The sequence below is a fragment of the Vicugna pacos genome, chromosome 5 (assembly GCF_048564905.1).
Source record: "Vicugna pacos chromosome 5, VicPac4, whole genome shotgun sequence".
Lineage (NCBI taxonomy): Eukaryota > Metazoa > Chordata > Mammalia > Artiodactyla > Camelidae > Vicugna > Vicugna pacos.
The window spans coordinates 78,072,911-78,093,999 of NC_132991.1; the positions used below are offsets into that span (position 1 = coordinate 78,072,911).

Genomic DNA, 21,089 nt, shown 5'->3' on the forward strand with positions numbered 1-21,089 from the left:
TCCAATGTAAAATGTTTTCTTAGAACTTTATTAAACCTTAATGTCTACTAACTTGCCCCCTAATAAACTCTACAGACAAGAAAACCAATGGACATGAATAGCATATATAATATTGATGGAAAAAATTCAGATGTGTGATATTTTTAGATGTAAAGAACTGAATGTTTATAAAATGCTATGTTTTAGTTCCTTGTGTGACAGAAGAAAGTCTGTCAGTAGTCCATGGGAATCCCCAGAGAACATCCTGCTGTGTACCCAGTCCACCTCCTGAACCAGGTGGAGAACAGCCAGTGTAGACAATTGACAAAGTGGTCAGTGAACATTTGAATTGAGGAGGAAAGTCACAGAAGGTCAAGAGGCAACTGTAAATTGTGTAGTATGGCCAAAAAGAAAAAGAAGACAAAGATGTATGGGAATCTTGAACTTAGTGCAGCAAGGTTTGAAACCATTTTTTAAACTTTCCACCAATGTGTATAGTTAGGTGAGTGGCTCTTTCCAAAGATGATTGTAGGTGTAACCTGCAAGTTTGATTTCTGAGTTTACAGGCAAGGATATGAAATTGACAAGTCTGAGCTATGGAAATGAGGAATGTTCGGTGTTTATAACTTCCCATAGCTATGAAAATTCCTCATCTTACCTAAAAGGGGAGCCACGACCTGCCTCACAGGGTTGGTGCCAGAAAGTACGAAAGGCTAGTGGCAGTTGCTCTGTGTCCCACCTGTTGTGTGATTGTGGTCTCTGCTTCTTCACCCCAGAATCTAAATGCTATTTTGCAGACTGTGAAAACAAGCCTTAAATTGCGGTGTCATTCTTAAAGAATCCAGTGGAGAAGGAAACTAGAGCTCTTCCCAGTCCAGTGCTTAGGAGTTGCTATGTGCTTCCTTGGCATCTGGGGACATTAGAGATTGTCCCTAAGAGAGAAATTGAGCTGGTACAAATTACCTTCAGCATGACGCTCAAACCAGATACTAAATTCTTTTCGATAATAAGATAAATCCTTGAAAATTTGGTTTTCTTTTTTGTTCTTTAATGTAAATTCATTTTTATAATAGAAAATCCAAGTGGCAAATGAATTTATGAGCATGACACTTTAGAACATCAGAACCTTTCTTACCATAAAGCCCTGGATTTGGTGCCTCTGCACACCATGACTCCAACTGGGAGCACCCCCACAGCTTAACTCAGGAAGGGGAGCCGGTGCCGGCCGGGGCTTGGACCAGATGACCATTGACATGCCTTCCGAACCGTGAATGGCTGTGAAATCTGGAGCTGAAAGACTTAAAATGGAGGATCACGGTTTTATGGTTTTAGTCGGTGAATCTACAGAAAGCACCCCAGCACCACCACCGTTTTTACAGTGACTCTGTAGCCCCAAGTTTCCGTGCAATTTTGCACATTATAGTGGTTCCAGCAAAGCTCTGCTGGCCTGTTAAGAAGAGAGTCTTTCTTTGTTCCCTCACACCTTCCCATCTGGAGGAAGACATTTTTTGAAAAGCTTTAAATCACAGAAGCCGAGGTGAAGCAGCCAATTTATAAAACATAATGCACAGCGAAAGCTTTTTCTCATTTTTCAGCTGAAATAATATATAGCTCTTCACAGGCTAAGAAAAACAGACTCTAATCATCTTCCGTCTAAAGCCATTTTTTGATCAGCAAGACCAGGAGCAGAAAAGTGGAGCTAGTCCGTGCAGGTTTCCTGGTGACAGTATCAGCTCACCTTTCTGCTGTTTGACAATCCACTCAAATTCCAGCATAGAAAAATAAATTCAGAATCCCAGTGGGTCTAATTTAATAAAAGTCTAGGAGGCAGGAACAAAGAATGCAGGTTATTTAAAATTTCCCAGCCCATGGCTGGCAAAAGAAGTGAGATCATTAAATGGATTAGTATTATGTCTACTCAGTTTTGGGAGCTTTTTTTCCTTAAGATAAATCTATTGATTTCTCCCACATTAAAAATATAATAGATGTCTATTGTATAAATTCTGAAAAAAAGAAAATTACTTATAATAAGTAACATTTATTAAATGTTTTTTATTACTATACCATAAAAAAGATTCACTCGTTTTTGTATTACGTAATTTTGACATATATACTAGGGTATTTTTTTTATAAAATATATGTGTATTTGGCTTTAAAATATATATTTATATAGAAATATATATGTAGCTTATGTATGTAATGAGCAACATATGTATTTTAAAAGCAGAATTGGGATTTTATAAAGATACATCAAGTGGGGAGGAAAGCAGGTTGCAAAACTGTATCTGTACGCTTTTCCATGATATATATTCTTTTGAAGTATAGTATTTGAAGGCTGCCTGGTGATTCTCACCTGGCTGTATTATAATTTTGCCAATCATTTTTAGTTGGACATTTAAGTGATTTCAGTTGTTCACTATTCTAAGTAATACTGCACTGAAAAAGCAGTTATGAATTTGTATACCTCCAGTTGTATCATGAGGATAAATCTTAAGGGGTAATAAGTTGCTGCATCGTAGGGTATGGGCATATTTTGAAAGCTTTTGGAACCGTACTGACAAATCATCCCCAAAAGGGTTAGCCCGGGGGACCATCCCCCCAGCCGAGTGTGATAAGGATGTTTGTTTTCTCACACCCACATCAGCTCTACGTGTTAAATCTTGGGGCAAGGTTTCTGAAAGTGCTTTTCACCATTTCTCCATCTGTTTGTTTTGCCCTCCCCCTTTCTTATTAGCAAGTGTGGAGTGAGTGGGTGTAGGTCAGAGGGAAGGGCCTGCCAAGAGTCTCTGAAGGACTCGGGAGTAAAATTGTAGATTGAGGATGAGTGGGGTGCAGTCTGCTTGAGGGGTCCACACGGTAGGTGAGGTCATCATACGGAAGCCTGACACTGTCTAGCCCTTCCACGTGTCCTGCTGGGGACGCGTTCGGTTGGAGGGCCTAACCTGCTGCAGGGAACCCTTTGAGGGCCACGAATGGACTTCGTGTGAGCTCATGGGCCACACTCACAAAGTTGTGCATGTGTCTGAGTCCTGACTGGGCGTGGGGCTGAGAAGCGTGTTAAGACACACATACACACACAGAATCACCTCTTCAACATGAGTTCCCAGGAAGTTTGAGTTGTTCAGTTGAACTGCTGCCCCCAAATAGAATGGACGGTGGCCACCACTGCCATGACACACAGAACATAAAATGGATCCACTGCCTGTCAGTGTCCCTGTGGATTCCTGTGGTTTCTGGGTCTCTTCTTCCTTCTTGTCAAGGCCTAGAGGGAAGATGCTGTTTAAAGGCAAAAAACTATTTTGAGCAGGTAGCTTTTCTCACCGTCTGCGGTGTCTGTAATTTAAGGTACAGTCTGGCTGTGGCTGTTTCCTGAGTTATTGATGAGTTCAGGGCCATAGGTGTTATTACTGCTTTGTTCTGTGAAGAACCAAAGTTGCCAGGTTGGTCACTGGCCTCACAGGGCCCAGAACCCAAAAGTGGGGGTATCTGTAAACCCAGGCTGGCCAGTGGAAGGAGACGGCTGCCCTACCACTGATGGTAAGAGTGTCTGTCATCTCTGGGAACTCAAGAGTGACAGTAAGTGTTGTCTCATATTGTCAGGAAACTAAGCATCTCCTGTGTTAGCATTCTTTATTGGGATTTATTTAGATACAGACTACAAAGAAAATACGGTTTCCTCTTGAAGTCAATTACTTTATGTAGAGACAGGCCAGAAATGCGTGAATAATAGTTTTGAGATGATACTAGAATAGACTAGTTGGGGTTGGTTGGAATTGATTCAGTAAATCTTGGAGGTGAGCTTAGTCAGTTGGGTGTGGATACAACTGGGCAGGTGAAAAGGGAGGGTGGGGGGCACACCTGGGGCCAATGTCATGTGTAAGTTGTCACTCGGTTGTAATGCCTGTAGTAAATAGGTGTGCTTAGCAAGGCTGCATTTCAGCCGAGCACCTGAGCTTGGTATGGATGCTGAGGCCCTACCTGAAATGCCTTTCCAAAGAACTTTCATGTTCCTTGCCGCATTTTGGATTCTCACAGCTGTTCTCGAAGGATGACAGAGTAGCTATAATGCCATGTCTCCCAGGACAAAACCAAAGCCCAGACAGTTCCTGTGGCTTGGCTAAAGCAAGTGGATAAGTCAGGGTCTCTTGGCTCTGACGATTGATGTTAGGATGTGTGAAGCTCGTGGTGGTGATAATGACATCAGCCTACCTCAGAGTTCTCAGAGCAGGAGACCAAATTCTCAATTTCTCCTTCCACAGAAACAGCAGCAGAAAGAAGCCCTCATTCTCTTCTTCAACAGAACAGCTGAAGCTAAAATCCCATCTGTCATGTAAGTGGTCACCAAGCGTGACTTCTCTCGCGCTCTTTCTAAAAAAGAAACACCTGTTACCTTAGTCAGCCAGGATGGTTTTATTGCTCTGTAAGAAGTGATTAGAGTTGACAGATTTGAATCATAGCTGCCTTGAGTATCAGGTTTAGGGCACCACAGACTTAGCACCCGAGAGGCAGATGTAGGCCTGTCACTGGAGCACGATCAGGATGTGCTTGGGGTCCCTGTGAGATCCTGTCTTAACCCCAGTGAGCTGAAGCCGCAGCCCCTGATGTGGAAGGTGGACCCAAACACTGAAGGGAAGTTTCCCTCTCACCAGGAGAACTGTGGTCACTTGCCTGTAGGAAAAAATTAGGGATTTCATGGAAGACCAGGATCCTCTGGTCTTCTCCGCAGACGTCGTGTTTCAGCCATCATTTACCTAAATGAGAAAGGGCGAATGTCAAAGGTGTTCAAAAGATACGGGCAAGTGGCCGTTGTCACACTTGGTTCTTCTTCTGCCTTATGAACTAAAGCTGAGGTAATCATTTCTGTTCTTAAAATTCTTCACTGACCTGAAAAAAAATCTCAATTGTCTGCCTTTGCTAAAGAAAGAAAAACCCACAGCCGTTCACACATCACTGTGGTAGAAACTCGAAGCGATGCTAACGACATGCAGCTTGCCTCATTTTTTGTTTAACGTTCATGTGAGACTCTGGCAGAATAATGGTCCCAGTGGTTAGATTACAATGACAATGAGCTCCGTGTGGGTTGAGCGGTGCCAGATTGGCTGTGGGGACCGAGATCCGTGGATAAATTGGGACACACAGCCTGCCCCGCCCTCTCACTCAGCCTCCACATCTTCCAGCCTCACCAGCCTCTCCCTCCGCACCCTTAAATGTGGTCTGAGAGTGAGCTCACTGCATTGTTCAAATCCAAGACTCCCCACGAAGACTGCGCCCTCACCCGCTGGCTGCTGCCCTTTTCATTTATGATGCCCTTAGGAGGCTGATGAACTCCAGATGTGGTTTTTATGGCCTGGAAACTTCTCTCTCAGAAACTACTCTGAATTGCCCCCACCGACCCATTTCTCACGTGCTGCTGAGTAACAGATGGCAAGGGTGTGAGCCTCTCCCTCGCTTTCTCGGCTTGTGACCAAAGAAATCCAGGCTCCTTGAGTGCTGGGCCCAGAACCACCCATTGCCTTTAGAAATTTTAAATCTAGCCATTTTTCCACCTTATAGATAAACTTCAGTAGCACCTTGTCTTGAGTCCGTTTGTGCTGCTTTAACAAAAATATCATAGGCCATCTGCCTTAAACCACAAATAGCTATTTCTCGCCATCCTAGAGGCTGGGAAGGCCAAGTTCAAGGCACTGGCAGATTCAGGGTCTGGTGAGAGTTCTCTTCCTGGATCCTAGACAACCATCTTCTCACTGTGTCCTCACATGGTGGACGGGACAGGGGTGCTCCCTAAGGTCTCCTTTATAAGAGCACTAACTCCATCTCCTCCCAGTACCATCCCCAGCCTCCCACTGCCATCACCTTGGGGGTTAAGATTTCAACATATGAACTGGGGGCACGGGGAGAAGGGGAGGGACACAGACTTTCAGTCCATAACATACCTTATCATGCTTTTTCAGAAATCCATGATAAATTATACAGTGCTTTATAGTTTCCAGCAATTTTGACATCTGTTAACTCATTTCACATTTACAGCCTCTTTGTGAGATCAATAAAAGTTCTTTTGGCCCCAATTTTTTTTAAGAGAAGTAAGACTATTTCCTTGTTTGGCCCCATTTTTAAAATGCAGAAATTGAGCAAATCTCATATAAATCTCTGAACTTCAGAATCACACAGTTAGTAAGTAGAAATTAGGTTATAAATCTTACGACCCCAATTTCCTCTAATAGTTGCTTTTCTTCCCCTTTTTGCTGTTGTTTTCATTTTAATGGACATCTTCCACTATAAAAGCCAAGGTTATTGTGGTTGGCAAGTGTTTGCAGCCTTAGCTTAGGGATGTGAGGAAGGGCAGAGTGACAACGTCATGTCTGAGATGTAGCGGGGAGAGAAACATTAGGAAGATTGGGAGCTGTGGTGTTTATGGGCTGGCCACACTTCTTTTATGGCCTTGTGACTTGCTGATGCTATAGCAATAAACTTTTTTGCTTGTGTCATGGCAAATTTTATGTCTCTCAAACTAATTAAAGTTTAGATTCTATTAGTACCAACAATTCACAGATTGAACTCAAATCCATGCCCTGGTTGGCCATAGTGTTGTTTGAAAATAATTCTTAGCTGTTTAGAAGACAGTCCACTTACCTTTCCACCACCTGCCTATAATATTATAATAGGAGACCCTGGAGATTCATCCTTTCCCAAGGAGAGCGATGTCTGTTCTCTGCCCGGATGCACCCGGGTGTGGGGACGGCCTCAGGCAGAGCGAGTGCTCCTTGTGTCCTGTCCGGGGAGGCACACCTTCCCGCTGCCCCTGCCAGAGCAGTGACCTGTGCTGGAATTGGGAACTCTCCGCAGGGCACCAGTCCCAGGGCAAGGGGCTGCTGACTGGGTGACTCTCCTTCCTGCAACTCCTGGGGGGAGCTACTTTCTTTTCAGGCCACAGCTAAAGATAAGGAGCAGAAAAAACACAGTAGATGGAAGAGAAGTAAATTAAGGGAGAATAAAGACCAAGCAAATAAGGCCTTTCACCCCATAGTTCTTGGCCTCAGAAAATCTACCACTAAATTAATTGCTGGCCTGTAGTTTGCGGTCTGATGTGGGAAGGAGCTAAAAAGCTATCCTTGACTGTCTTTTCAGTATTATTACTTATGTTTCAGTGTTATACTTCCAAGAATTTGATTACTGTCAAGAATCTCTTAATCCTTGCCCAGGCATTTTCAGATCTACAGACGACACTTCAGTTTTTATTGAAAACACGAGACAATGATAGTAGCAGCCAGAGTGCAAACTGTTAATTATCTTCCGTGACCCCAGGCAATACAAATGTTTCAGCAACCTATCGGAGACACATAAAACATAAGAAAACTTCAATTGATTTGTGTTTGGGAGATGACTAAAGAGTGTGGAGGAACTCAGATGATGATGTCCCCACAGCTCCTGAGGGAAAGGGGGACAGGTCAGCTCTCAGAGAAGGGGGAGAGAGGCCCCCGGAGGGCAGGTACCCCAAAGGTGTCTTCTGCAGATGCAGGAATAGCCTCAGCAGGTGAGTGTATGTTTAGTTTATTGTCTTGTCATTGTCCAATACAGTGAATACATCCTGGACCTACTGGAAAGTGGAAGAGAGAAGTTTCTAGTGTTTGCACACCATAAGGTGGTTCTGGATGCAATTACGAAACAGCTTGAGAGGAAGGTAAGCTCCCTTGGAAATTCAACACAGGACGCTTTTCAGTTTGTGTGTTGGGTGCTGAACTGTTCCGAGCAGGCCAAGGTCCGATCTGAGCAAAGAAGTGAGATGATGGTTTCCAGAAACATTGCTGAAGACTTTCTGAAGAGTTTTTCTTGCTTACAGAACCAGGGTGGGATCAAAATATTTTCCCAGCAGTGTCATTCAGCTTCCCTCAAGCTTTACACCGATATCCCAGGAGTCTCACTGTGGGAACATCTCCCACTGGGTCTTCCATTATTCTGTGTAAATAATTACAAGATTGACAAGACAGGAGGCAGCAAAAGTTGTTCTCTTGTGTAGAGATGCGTCCTTTCCCCCTCCTTTTGCTCCTCCTATTGCTGTCAGGGTGGCTTTACTCATTGCATGTGGCTGAGCGCAAACTTCAGCACAGGGTTTTATGGCTCTCATTAAATTGAGTAGAAAATGTCTAGAATGATTTCCAAGGATCTTTATTAAAACTAAACACATCATATTTTCCCCTCCCTTTTCCTTTTTGGTTAAATTTCAGGCCATAAATTTCCTTTGGTCTTTCTTCGTCTCTTACATTTACATACTATTTCAAATACACAGAAGAGTACAGGGAAATATACAACAAACATCTCTGAGTCCCCCATCCAGATTTAATAAATGAAAATTTTGCCGTATTTATTTCAAAGTTTATTTTTTAAGTAATAAGATAACCCTCTAATTTATTCCTGTCCCTTCCTCCCTGGGGGAAATCGCTATGCTGAATCTTTCCCCTCCAATATTGTAATACTTCACTCTAAAAGTAGGTATCCCTGAGCAATATATAGCCACCAATATATAGCAATATATTTACATGAACAGCATCATAGTGTATCTTGCAGTTTACTTTTTTGTTCAACCTTGTTTTAGAGATTTCTCTACATAGCATTACAGGTTTAGTTCACTCACTGTAATTACTGAATAGTATCTCATTGAATAACTATACCATTCTCCTGCTGATGGATGTTGAATTTTATTTACAGTTTTTGCTATTATGCTAATTTTTATTGAAGTATGGTCGATTTACAATGTTGTGTTAATTTCTCATGTACAGCATACTGATTCATTTATCCATATGTATATTCCTTTTCATATTCTTTTTCATTATAGGCCATTACAAGTTATTGTGCTATGCAGTAGGACGTTGCTGTTTATCTGTTTTATATGTAGTGGTTAGCTACAAATTGTGAGCTCCCAGTTTAATCCTCCCCACTCCCTCCTACCTCTGTAACCATAAGTTTGTCTTCTATGTCTGTGAGTCTGTCTCTGTTTTTTAAATAAGTTCATTTGTGGGTTTTTGTTTTTTTTTTTAGATTCTACACATAAGTGATATATGGTATTTTTCTTTCTCTTTCTGGCTTACTTCACTTAGAATGACAATCTCCATGTCCATCTATGATGCTGCCAATGCATTATTTTATTATTTCTTATGGCTGAGTAGTATTCCATTGTATATATACATGACAACTTCTTTATCCAGTCATCTGTTGATGGACATTTAGGTTGCTTCCATGTTGTGGTTGTAAGTAAGTATGGAAATACATTTTTGTACATATGTGTACACACATAAGTATGCCTTGTGTGTGTACATAGGCATGTCCAGGAATGATCTTGCACGACCCTTGGATAGGCTTATCCTCCACTCTACTAGGTATTGTCAAATTGCTCTCCAAGGTGGTTATTCAAATTTGTAATCCCACCAGGAGCATTTGAGAATTCCTGCTGTTCTGTGTACTCATCAACACTTTGTATTAATCAGACTTTTTACTTTTGAAATGAAGTCTCATTTCATTCTTACTTTAATTTGCCTTTCCCTGACCACCAGTAAAAGGCATATCTTTTTATATGTTTAGTATCATTTCAGGCTCTTTTCTGTAAGCATTCTGATTTGTGTCCTTTGCCTGTTGATTATTTGTCTCTTTCTTACTGATTTGGAAATAGTCTTCATAAATTCTAGATGTCAGTCCTTTGCCAATTATGATCTGTGTTTTCACTTTGTTTCTATTGGACAGTTTTACATTTTTATTTTAATTTTTAATTATAATATATTTCACATATGCTTGTAGTTTTTTTCTTTATGGTTTTTAACTTCTATGACTGGTTTAAGAAATCTTTCCGTACTTGAGGTCATGAAGATTTTCTTCTGGTTTTTTGTTTGTTTGTTTGTTTTTGGGCTAGGGGAGGACAGGGGTGTTTTTGTTTTTTTTGTTGTTGTTGTTTTGTTTGTTTGTTTTGTTTTTTTCTGAAAATCTTAGAGGTGGACTTGAATTTTGTATATAATGTGATACAGGAAGCCAGCCAATAGAATTAATAGTTCATTCCCTGGAAAGGAAAAATCAGAACTGTTTCCAATTTCAAGAAACCAAATTAATTAGAAAACTGTTAGAATGCATAAAAGTTTAGTAGGGTACTTGAATTCCAAATAAACTAAAATAAATTGCTTTTTTTAATGTATCGGCTGTAACTAATTAGTTAATGTAATGGGAAAAAGCTAAGTTCACAGCAACAAGAAAATAAAAAGTAATTAATAATAATCTCACCAAGAAGAGGGTAGAAACTAATGAAGAATTGGAAAGACTTATGCCATATTCTTCTCTGTAAAGGCTAAAAAGTGTAAAAATGTCTATCCGTCTCAAGTTATTTTGTAGGTTCAATTCAAGTCTAATAAAAATTCCCATCAGATTTTTCTAAAGGAAATTTACACTGTTATTCTAAAGGAGTCTCAAAAAAAATAAGCATGAGCAATATAATATCTAAGACACCTTTGAGAAAGAGAAGCAATGTTGATAGACTTGTCCCTCCAGACTTGTCCCTATTGTAAAACTCAGTCATGCTGGTTCAAGAACTGGTGGACAGATGTGTGGAATTAATAGATAGCCTTTTAATATAAATAAAAAACAAATATGTGACCAAGAAGTCATCACAAATCAGATTTAATTTATTCAACAAATAAAGTTTGGGTAATGGCTAAATAATTGGGTAGAGAACTTAACTGAAATTTTAATTCACTGTTTATTAAATTCCAGATGAATCAAAACTTTTTGAAACATAAAGTATTAGAAGAAAATATAAATGAACACATACCTGATCACTGGATGGGTGAATGACTTTCTAAGCATAAAAACAATGAAAGAAATTACAAAGGAAAAAATTATTCAGATTACTAAAAATTTGGGTCTGTACTGTCACACATACACAGTGGTTAAATCATTGTTCCTTTACACATTTGGTACATTGTTTTGGTAGAGCAATTTGGCAATAACTTAATGTGCACATGAATTTTTCCAAGCTCCTTTTCTAGAAATTTATCCTAAGGAAATAACCAGACCAGTCAGGAAGATTTATGTACAAGAATATTAGTCATGTTGTTATTTATAATATTGAATAATTAGAAGCCCAAATGTTCATCAGTAGGTGTCCCATTAAATAATAGTCCATTCATCCATAAAAAACAATGATGCAGATCAATTCTTTTTTGTGGAGATCACTGGACCTGCTAAGAATCTGAAATACGAAAAATTTCAACTCCAGTAGTAATCAAATAAATGAAAATTAAAATGAGATAATTTTTAAAACCTATCAAACCAGCAGAGGTTTTAAAAATACACAGGGCTCACTATTGATAACAATGCAGTGAGCTGGACATGCTTATATGTTACTTATTGGAAAGTAATTCAGTGGTCATGTCAGGAGGTGTCAATGAAGTTTTTCTCTTTTGCCATGCACTTTGATTTTTAGTAGTCTAGTCTAAGGAAATGACCAAGTATAGACAAAGAACCATGAACGGGTTTATTTTAACCCATCTCTTTAAAATTTTTTGTATTAATAAGCTTTATTGAGGTATAATTACCATGCAATAAACTACATATTTGAAGTGTACAACTGGGTAAGAGTCAAGATAGTTGTTGGAGGGCAGAGAGAATGAAAAATGCCTGCCAAACTGAGAAGGTATCTTGAGACTGAAAAACAAGGCAGGCAGCTCCACATAATCAATGGATCAGTTTATTACAGAGTAGAATTTACATACAGGGTAGGACTGGGTGGATGGTGATCCAGAAGCATTTGCAGCTGCTCTCTGCAATGCCAAGGAGCCGCTGGGATGGTTTTATAGCTAACCTAGGGTACAGGGGTGTGTGCTTGGAGACAGGAAGTGCCTCCCTAAGTCAAGATTTATGATGGGTAACTAGTATCATGAGCGTCGGGAATACAGCATCAAAGGTCGTTGTCATTGTTTAGAGACTAACCGAGTGTAGAGGCCACTTGGACCCAATGATCATTAAACAGTATCTGTTAACTACAAAGCCCTGGATGACAAAGAAATTTATTGCACAGTACAGCCCCAGGTAAGGATCAGTGGAAGGACAGGAGGAACTGAATGGGCCCAAGATGGCTCCAGTGATGCTAACAGCCATACAGTAGTGAATGTATCTGTCAGCCCCAGAAGTTTCCTTGTGCCCTTTGTATTGCCTGTTTCTCCCCATCCTCCCAGCTCCAGGCCGCCACGCATCTGCTCTCTGTCACTGTAGACTAGTTTGCATTTTTAGAGCTTTATATAAATGTGGAATCATACAGTGTGTGCTCTTTTTTTAACCTGATTTCCCTCACTCAACATATTTTGAGATTCATACATGTTATTGTGTGTATCAACAGTTCATTCCTTTTTATTGCTGAGTAGTATTCCATTATGAGCATAGACAACAATTTGGTGGATATTTGCCAACCCTTCTTTTTTAGCGAAAATTAAAAAAAAAAAACCCAAATGTGAGGAAGGAGATGAATGGTTAAATTATACTATTGTTGCATAATGAAATATTATACAGCCACTAAAAATCATGTTTTAGAAAACTTTTTAATAACTTACTTTATTTACAACATAATGTTTATTGGAGAAAAGCAAGATGTAAAACTTTTTATTTAAAAAATATGTCATACACATTGAGAAGAGTGACAGGAAAAAATGGATGGGTAATATTACTAATTTTTATTTTTCTTGTCTTTATCATTAGAATGATGTATGTTATCATTATAATTTCTGTCTTTATCATTAAAAAAATAAATAAATGCCTAAAATAAGTTGAACTAAACCTTCAACTGTCAGATAAGATCCAGCAGTTGACTCCTGGGTGTTTATCTCAAAGGAATGAAAACTTATGTTCACAGAGAAACTTGTACCCAGATATTCATGGTAGCTTTATTTGTAGCAGTGCAAAGCTAGAACCAGCCCAGATGTCCTTCCAGAGGTGAGTGGCTACACTGTGGTACATCCATGCCATGGAACGCTGCTCAGCAATGAGGAGGAATGAGTCACCAGTGCATGTGAAGTGTCCATATGTGCAATGACTTGGATGAGTCTCCGGGTAGTGATGCTGAGTTTAAAGAGCCCAACCCCAAAGATTACCCAGTGTGTGACTCCACTTATACAACATTATGGAACATTTTAGAAAGGCAGGACGGATTGTTTAGGGACGGGTGAGTGAGGGGAAGCAGGAGGGAGATGGGTGTGGCTATACAAGGGCTATAGAGCATCCCTGTGATGTTAGAACTGTTCACTATCTCTGCTGTGAAGGTGGGTACGTGAAAACCCACCTGCGAGATAAAATTGTATAAAATACACACAAGTTTAAGTATAAGTGGGGAAATCTGGATAAGATCAGTGGATTGTAGCAAAGTTAGTATACTAGTTGTGATGTTATGCTATAGTTTTGCCAGTGTTACTAATGCCAGGGGAAACTGGCAAAATGTACAAGGAATCTCTCTGTATTATTGTTTAAACTGCATGTGAATCTTCGATTGTCTCAACACAAGTTTCAATTTGAAAGCAAAGGAAAGACCAGAAAAGAAGCTTGGGAAGCAGTACCAAGTGACAGCTCGATGCTCCGCCAGCTTTGAGCCAGAGCAGCGCGGGGCTCTGTCCCTGGAGCTGTGCCCCCAAGGCTGGCCTGGCACCGTGCAGCCCACCTTGTGTCCCTCCCTTGTTCGGCAGCGCGTGCAGCACATCCGCATCGATGGCTCCACCCCCTCGGCCGACCGTGAGGACCTGTGCCAGCAGTTCCAGCAGTCCCAGGGGCACGCCGTGGCTGTGCTGTCCATCACTGCCGCCAACATGGGCCTCACCTTCTCCTCAGCTGAGCTGGTGGTGTTCGCAGAGTTATTCTGGAACCCAGGGGTAAGGGGCATGCCCTGGGTTGCGGGGAGGAGGGAGCTAGTGTCAGTGGGGGAAGGCAGGGTTTCTGGGCTCTGTCCCTGGTGCCAGTTTCATCTTCTTCCCTCCATTTCTGTTAAGCCTCAGAAACACGTTTGTACTTTCCATATGTCTGTCTTTAAGTTCGTTGGCCAGGTATTGGATCTTCACAGCAACCTACTGGGTTGGATTATTACTGTAGCATTATCAACTCCTTCTTATTATCGATGGGAAGACTGACGTTTTAGGAGGAATGTCAGGCTCCATCTCTCTATGAAGAAATTGGGGCACAGAGAATTCAAGAGCACAGCTGTCACTTAAAGGGGAGCACCTGGCAGCCCAGGCCCCAGCCCAGGACTCTGGCTTCCTAGCATGAGCACCGTTTATCGACCACCCTCATGAGCCGCTTTACCCGTGGGGCCACAGCGGAGTGACTGGTGGGTGTTCCTTGAACGCAGTTGTGGTGCCCACTGGCCTTATCTGATCAGCTGAGGGCTGTGGCAGCAGATGGAAGACATTTGTTTGGACTTAAGCTTTTCTCCTGAACTCCAGAAAGTTCTTCCCTTCCGTTCTGACTCGGTATGGCTCTCAGTGACCACACATAGGCAACAGCTGTAACAGTGGGAGGACTTGGAGGCTGAAGGCATTTATAACAGAAACCATGCTCTGAGTTCTTAGTATTCATTGTAGGGTTTACCTACACATAAAAAAGCATTTTTAGAGCTTTATATAAATGTAGACTCATACAGTGTGTACTCTTTTTTTAAACCTGATTTCTCTCACTCAATATATTTTGAGATTCATACGTGTTATTATGTGTATCAGTAGTTCGTTCCTTTTTACTGCTGCTAATATTCCATTGTATGCATATACCACAATTTTCTATCCATTACCCCCTACCCCTGATGATATATGGCCTCTCCCTGGGTGCGGTACTTTTATTTATTTAGAAGATAACTTTATTTGTTCCACGGAGGAAGAATAAAAGTGTGCCGAGTCTGTCTGCCCTTGGTCACGGCTGGTGGCAGAGCTAAAGCTCGTTCTCCCTCCGCAGCGCCCAGCACCAGGCCTGACGTGGAAGGGCCATCTGCAGCTACCCAGCTGCAGATTGAGTTCCCTGAGCAGTGTTGCGTTTGCTTCTCCCTTTTATCAGCTGTCAGGTCCTTTGTGGGTAGAGCCTCACAGGCCCTCTGCCATGTGACGTGCAGTGAGGAGGAAGGGCTGGGAGTCGGGTGGCGCAGGGGCAAGAGGTTGCCTGCTGTGCTGGGCTGAGCCGCTCCCGGGCTTGACCTCCATGCATCCCATCCTTGCCTGGCAGGTGCTGATCCAGGCTGAGGACCGGGTGCACCGCATCGGACAGTTGAACTCCGTGGGCATCCACTACCTCGTGGCGAGAGGCACGGCTGACGACTACCTTTGGTAACGCCTCTGGCTGGCCCGGCAGCTGGGGTTGACACCAGTGACAGATTTCCTTTGCTCCCGAGAGCTTCTGCTTTTGCTGAGGACTTCAGGGATCCCCACAGAAGACCTGTTAGTAGGGCCCACCCTCTTTCATCACGACCCTGTTTGGCCTCCTACGCAGCATTACTGGTGGCTGCAGGGAGCATGAGGAAATCTCGTAGGAATAAGGGGATGTGGTTCCTTCCCACTGGCCTGAGATAAGGGAGGGGAACTTGGGATAAAATCGGTGGACTTTAGTTTGTAAAACACCCTGTTCCTAAGCAGGAGGGCGCTTGCTGAGACAGGGAAATGGCCCCCTTTTCCCTTCATGACATGCGTCGGTACCATGAGGCCACATCCTGCAGTGCTGCTGCCGGGCCAGTGGGAGAAGGTGGCTCACCCTGGGCCATGTAGTGCCTCCTTAGCAGAGCTGGGGTAAAACTTCCAGCTCTGGGATTTCATGTCCACTACCTCAGCAAGAAAAGTCCCCAAATGCCTCCTCCCTAATCCCACATCCCCCTTCCTGATACTGAGTTTCTTGATTGTCTCATTAGTTTCCACTACTTATCTCTGTTTCCACACTTATGACTAAGGCATCACCCTACCTTTATGGCGTGCACAGGTTGCCCCTACTTCCCTCTCTTTGTTAGTGGATTTGTTAATTGGGCAGCTCACAACAGCGCCAGGTTCAAAATGTTGTAATGGCATTCATTTCCTACACATCTTCCAGTGGAAAGAATTTTGAGCCTGATGATATGAGCCCTGAATTGGTCAGTTTACAGTAGAGAGGAGGTAACTATTTCAGGATGGGCACTTGTGCCTGGAAAGGTGCAAAGGTGTGAAACAGTAAGCCTGTCGCGGTCCCATGAGAACAGGGGGTGGTGTCATTTTAATCGGTCTGCTGGTTCTGTGCAGGTTGTTTCCACTGAAGCTCGTTTCTCCCCAACAGGCCCCTGATTCAAGAGAAGATTAAAGTTCTGGGGGAAGCCGGGCTTTCTGAGACCAATTTTTCAGAAATGACAGAAGCCACAGGTTATTTCTACAAGGTACCACCAGCACGTACCCCGGGGGCAGAGGGAGGCCTTGAGCTGCCTGCTCAGCGTCCTGTGGTCCTGGGAGGGAGGGTGTGAATCACTCCTGGGGACCTCCCACAGCCCAGGAGCTAAAGTGATGGCTGCAGTCATTCTTGGTTCAATTGTGTCTGCCTCCCCTTATGCAGAAGTGCTGGCATTAAGGCCTGCTGCTTCTGACACGCCCACCTAGATCCTCATAAAACCAGAGCCTCCAAATGCTGCCTCTTCCATCAGGCCATTAGAAACTGACAGAAAACTCCCCTTGTGTTGTTGCAAAAAAACGCACAGCAACACCAAGCAGCAGGCCTGCCACCGGAACACGCCCCCCGCACAGGATGGGGAGTGTTTCACACGGGGTATTGCCTTTATATAGCATATTTTCCCCTCTGTCACTGCATTTTATCCCTGGTGTCTCCCACTTTGTAAAGGGGTGAACCGAGGCTTGCAGAGCAATGTCTCGCTCGCAGTCACGGGTCATGGGAAGCCAGCCCAAGGCCGAAGGCGTCCCAGCTCCGCCCAGCATTCCCCATGCGACAGCCCCGCTTATTATCAAGAGGACAAAGAGGCCAGCGGCTTCTTTCCTTCCGTGGCTTGTTTGCCTGTGGAGAGAGCAGCCCGGGGCCCAGCAGGCCTGCCCTGGCCTAGCTCTGCGGCCGCAGTTGCCCCAGCCCTTCCTCCTCCATCTCAATGAAACCAGATAAAGAGGAGTGAGAGGTGCTGGTCTTCTTTCACCTGCTCGGACGGTTGGCAGGACAGTGAGGACTAGGGGGCAACTGCCTGCTGGAGGGCGGCTCCTGAGTGGACTATTTCTAACACGAGGGCTTGGGCAGAGGTCTGAGCCTCATGCAGAAAGGTGGCCTTGCTCTTCAGGAGATCAAAGTGCCTGCGCCTTCCCGTGGAATTGCAGCGCATCAGAGGCTGAGGGTTAAGTCAACACAGCCTTGTAGGCGATACTGAGACTCAGTCTGAGGATATGAGCTTTCATTTGCATTTACTGAGCAACCACGTTCCCTCTTCAGAAGGTAGTTATTGGGATAAATATGACTCAGGGTAGGGAGGACATATTTTTAAACATTAAGTATAAATTATCCTTATAGTTAATAAGCCTGTTTTATTTTTCTTTGAAGTATAGTTGATTTAATAAGCCAACTTTTATAAGCCAATTTTAAAACAACCTTATTTTTAAACTTTTTTAAAGAACTTTCTAGTTCAGTGGTGACTGTTCTGACAGAGCCTTGGTTATTATGTGCCCATTAAAGAGCAAGAGCCTTATCTTTAAAGGATTCTCAGCCCATGAGAATGGGTTTATTTATAACTCTTTTATTCAGATTGGCCTGGCCCTCAGTTGCTTTGAATTAGTTAAGAATTCTGCCTAAAGTACAAATGCAAAATAATATAGATGGAGTTTATCAGCATTTATTTTGATTAATAATTATATCAATTTATTTTTTTATGAAAATAGGGCCGAAATGTTATCAACTTCTAGTAAAAGAAAATGTTGCTTCCTGTAGAGGAGCCAAAAACAAAGGTTTATGCCTGCCTGCCTGCTGAGAGGGGAAGTGACACACTCATCTGGTCTTGGAATGTAGTTACGCGTGCTCCAAGTTAGCGCACCGTGCTCCCACAGCATACTCGAATGCATGTGAGCAGTCAGTTCTTCCTGGAGGGGGCTGCCTTGCAGGTGGCCTTTCCTTGACCTTGCAGTTGTTCAGACAGAAGCTGATGAAGACATGGTAGAGGAGGACACGTGGACGCTGTGGGGCTGACCTTGACGATCTCTAATGTCTCTTCCTATCTGAAAGGCTGGGATCCTGAAAGGCAAGGGAGGGTGGAGGACAGGTTATGGAATACTCCAGAGTCCTTACAGGACTCGTTTTCAAGGACCTTCATTTCACCAGTGTGGAGGGCTTCTGTGAAAGTGAAGAAACAGTGGCCAGTTAGGTTGAGACCTGATTATAAAGGGCCTGAAAAGCCACGTTAGACTTGATGAGGTAGACACAGGGGTGCCCAATGACATGTGAAGAAAATCTTGTTAAAGGGTAGTCTGGGGGAAGGTATAGCTCAGTGGTTAGAGCACATGTTTAGCATGCATGGGGTCTTGGGTTCAACCTCCAGTACCGCCATTAAAAATAAGCAAACGATAGTCTGGAGGCAAAATGAGCCTGGCAGGGACCTGTGAGCAGTTGAAATGGGAGGAGGCCTGAGGCAGGAAGTGCAGTGAAGCCATTGCAAATCCAGGCAGGTAGAAAGTGGTGTGGCCAAGGAAAGAGCCTGCCTACGAGGTATCGAGGAGGGAATAGAAAGCAGAAAGCAACTCCATGCGGTGATGTGTGAGATACGGAGTCAAGATGCCTTGGTGATTGCAAGCCGGGCAGACTACGAGAATGGTAGTAGACCATCAAAAGTCAGGAACTGGAGCTGGTTCGAGGATGTAGGAGTGAGATGAGGGATGGTTTTGGTTTTTAAACAAGTTTAATTTTATGGAACTGTGGGATATCAGTGGAGATACTGAATATGTGCCTCTGGGTTGGATGATGGATGGGCAGGGTTGGAAATTTAGATTTCGGAGAGATCAGCAGACGGATGAAAACAAGCCTGTCGTGTGTTGTGGTTGTAACTGCTGGGTGTGATTTTAACACTGCACCATTGTTGTCAACGCACAGATGCAGTTGGCAGGCATTTTGATCATTTGTAATTTCAGAGTAGTCAGAAACAGGCACACGTACCTACTTACTAATATGTTAAGTGTGTGTATTTTTACATCCACTCTGAAAGTCAGGTGTAAGCCATGGCTGAACACACCGATTTGGGAGTTGAATCACAGCTTAACTAACCTCTCAGTGGAGGAAGGTTTTGAAGGAAGTGAGAGCTTGGGGGCTATTTCAGTACTGAAATACCGATTTATGAAGTCAGAAGGGAGAAAATATCCCCAGCATAAATTTGTGTGAGAGCAGCTTCTTTGTTTTGTTCTCACAATGATTTCTTTTTCTTTACCCCAACAAGCAGCTGAGAAGATGAGAAACCAGACACGAAGGCCCAAGGCTGCTTGGGTGATGAGCAGTTCACCCAGCTGGTCCCCTGCCTTCCTTAGTGTCCTCTCCCCAGCCTCCGTGGTGGAGGGAGCCAGTGTTGGTGCCCAGGTGCTGACGTCTTGTCTTTTCTTTCTCCGATGAAGGACCCAAAGCAGCAGAAGATCTATGACCTGTTCCAGAAGTCCTTTGAGGAGGACGGCAGTGACGCGGCGCTCCTGGAGGCAGCGGAGTCCTTCGACCCAGGAAGTGCCTCCGGGGCTGGTTCCCGGGACACGGGAGACACGCCAGATGAAAGCACACTGCTGGGCAGTCCACTGAAGAAAAAGAGATTTGAATTTTTTGATAACTGGGACAGCTTTACCTCTCCTCTGTAGAAGGGGCCAAAAAAGCATGAAAAATCATGGGATTCATTAAAGTAAAATAAAATAAGGCATTTTGTTTCTAAAGCCCGTGCTCCCCCCGTCATTAGCACAGCACTGGTCTCTGTCTTCAAGCCCAGGAGGTGACCAGGCCCAGGGTCAGCATTTCCTTTCCCCTCTCATGTGTGGGTTTGCTCGGGTCTCAGTTAACCTCAGCTTTCCCGGCTGAGGAACAGAGGCAGTGGATTGTAGTAGTGGTGGCTCGTGTTCTTGCGTTAATGAGATGTTTCCTACACAGTCCCCCAAATCTGGAGTTTTCAAATGTAGTGATTCAACAGAGCACCTGGTATGTGCCAGGCACTGTTCTAGGTGCTGGCAGTAATTCACTGAACAAAAGAGGAAAAGTGCAGGCCTTTGCCGAGTTTATCATATAACAGAAGAGGCAATAGTTACATGTTCTATGAAGAAAAAGTAAGTAAAGGGTTTAGAGCAGGGGTTGACAAGCTTTTTCTATAAATAACCAGATAATAATTTTGAGTCTACAGGCCAGGATGTCTCTGTCAGAACTACTCACCTCTGCTCCTGTCATGTGAAATCAACCATAGGTAATCCAGAAACAAATGATTGCTCTTTTCCAGTAAAATTCTGTTATGGACACTGAATTTTGAATTTCATATAATTTTCATATGTCACAAATTACTATTCTTTTACTTTCAACCATTGAAAAATGTGAAAACTGTACTTGGCTCACAGGCCATACAAAAGCAGGCAGTGGGCAGAGTTTGGCCCACAGACCATGGTTTGCTAACCCCTGGTTCAGAGCAGCGCTGCCCGACAGAAATACAACGCAGGGCAGATAGGGGATTTCAGTTTTCTAAAGAGCACTTTAAAAAATAAAGGACCAAATTAGTAACATTTTTTGTAACCCAATACATTCAAACTACTGTCATTTCAACATAATCACTGTTAAAAATTACTGAGAAACTTCTCATTTGTTTTTTCGTACCAAACCTCCAAAATCCAGTGTGTATTTGACAGTAACCATACATCAACAGCCTGAATTTGCCATGTTTCAGGTGTCACGGCTGGTGGCTCCTGTGCTGGACAGCGCACCTTTAGAGAGGGGTGAGGGGAGGGGAGTGCCAAGTGGGAAAAGTAACAGATGATGATGTCGAAGAGAGAGCCGGGCCGGATGTCCTAGGTCATGGTAAGGAAACATTTCATTTTGAATGTGAATGGAAGCACTGACTGGTTTTGAGCAGATCGCCTGGTTTGTGTGTAGAAAAGAGATCAGAAAGGATGAAC

At 43.2% G+C, this 21,089-nt stretch overlaps 1 protein-coding gene and 1 long non-coding RNA gene across 5 annotated transcripts in view; one reads left to right on the forward strand and one right to left on the reverse strand.

Moving 5' to 3' along the window:
• Positions 1-19,871, forward strand: part of SMARCAL1 (SNF2 related chromatin remodeling annealing helicase 1) — a 51,842-nt gene extending 31,971 nt beyond the window's left edge. For all 4 annotated transcript variants that reach the window (XM_072961600.1, XM_006207276.4, XM_072961601.1 and 1 more), the window contains 6 exons: positions 4,239-4,309; positions 7,555-7,657; positions 13,683-13,865; positions 15,199-15,299; positions 16,270-16,366; positions 19,569-19,871. In XM_072961600.1, coding sequence (XP_072817701.1) covers positions 4,239-4,309; positions 7,555-7,657; positions 13,683-13,865; positions 15,199-15,299; positions 16,270-16,366; positions 19,569-19,799 — 786 coding nt within the window. In that variant the 3' untranslated portion in view covers positions 19,800-19,871. The remainder of the gene's footprint in view (positions 1-4,238; positions 4,310-7,554; positions 7,658-13,682; positions 13,866-15,198; positions 15,300-16,269; positions 16,367-19,568) is intronic.
• Positions 17,794-19,572, reverse strand: LOC140696467 (uncharacterized). The gene is made up of 2 exons (XR_012072862.1): positions 19,388-19,572; positions 17,794-18,204 (listed from the first exon to the last, which is right to left on the reverse strand). It is a non-coding gene; the product is annotated as an uncharacterized lncRNA (long non-coding RNA).
• Positions 19,872-21,089: the final 1,218 nt, after the last annotated feature.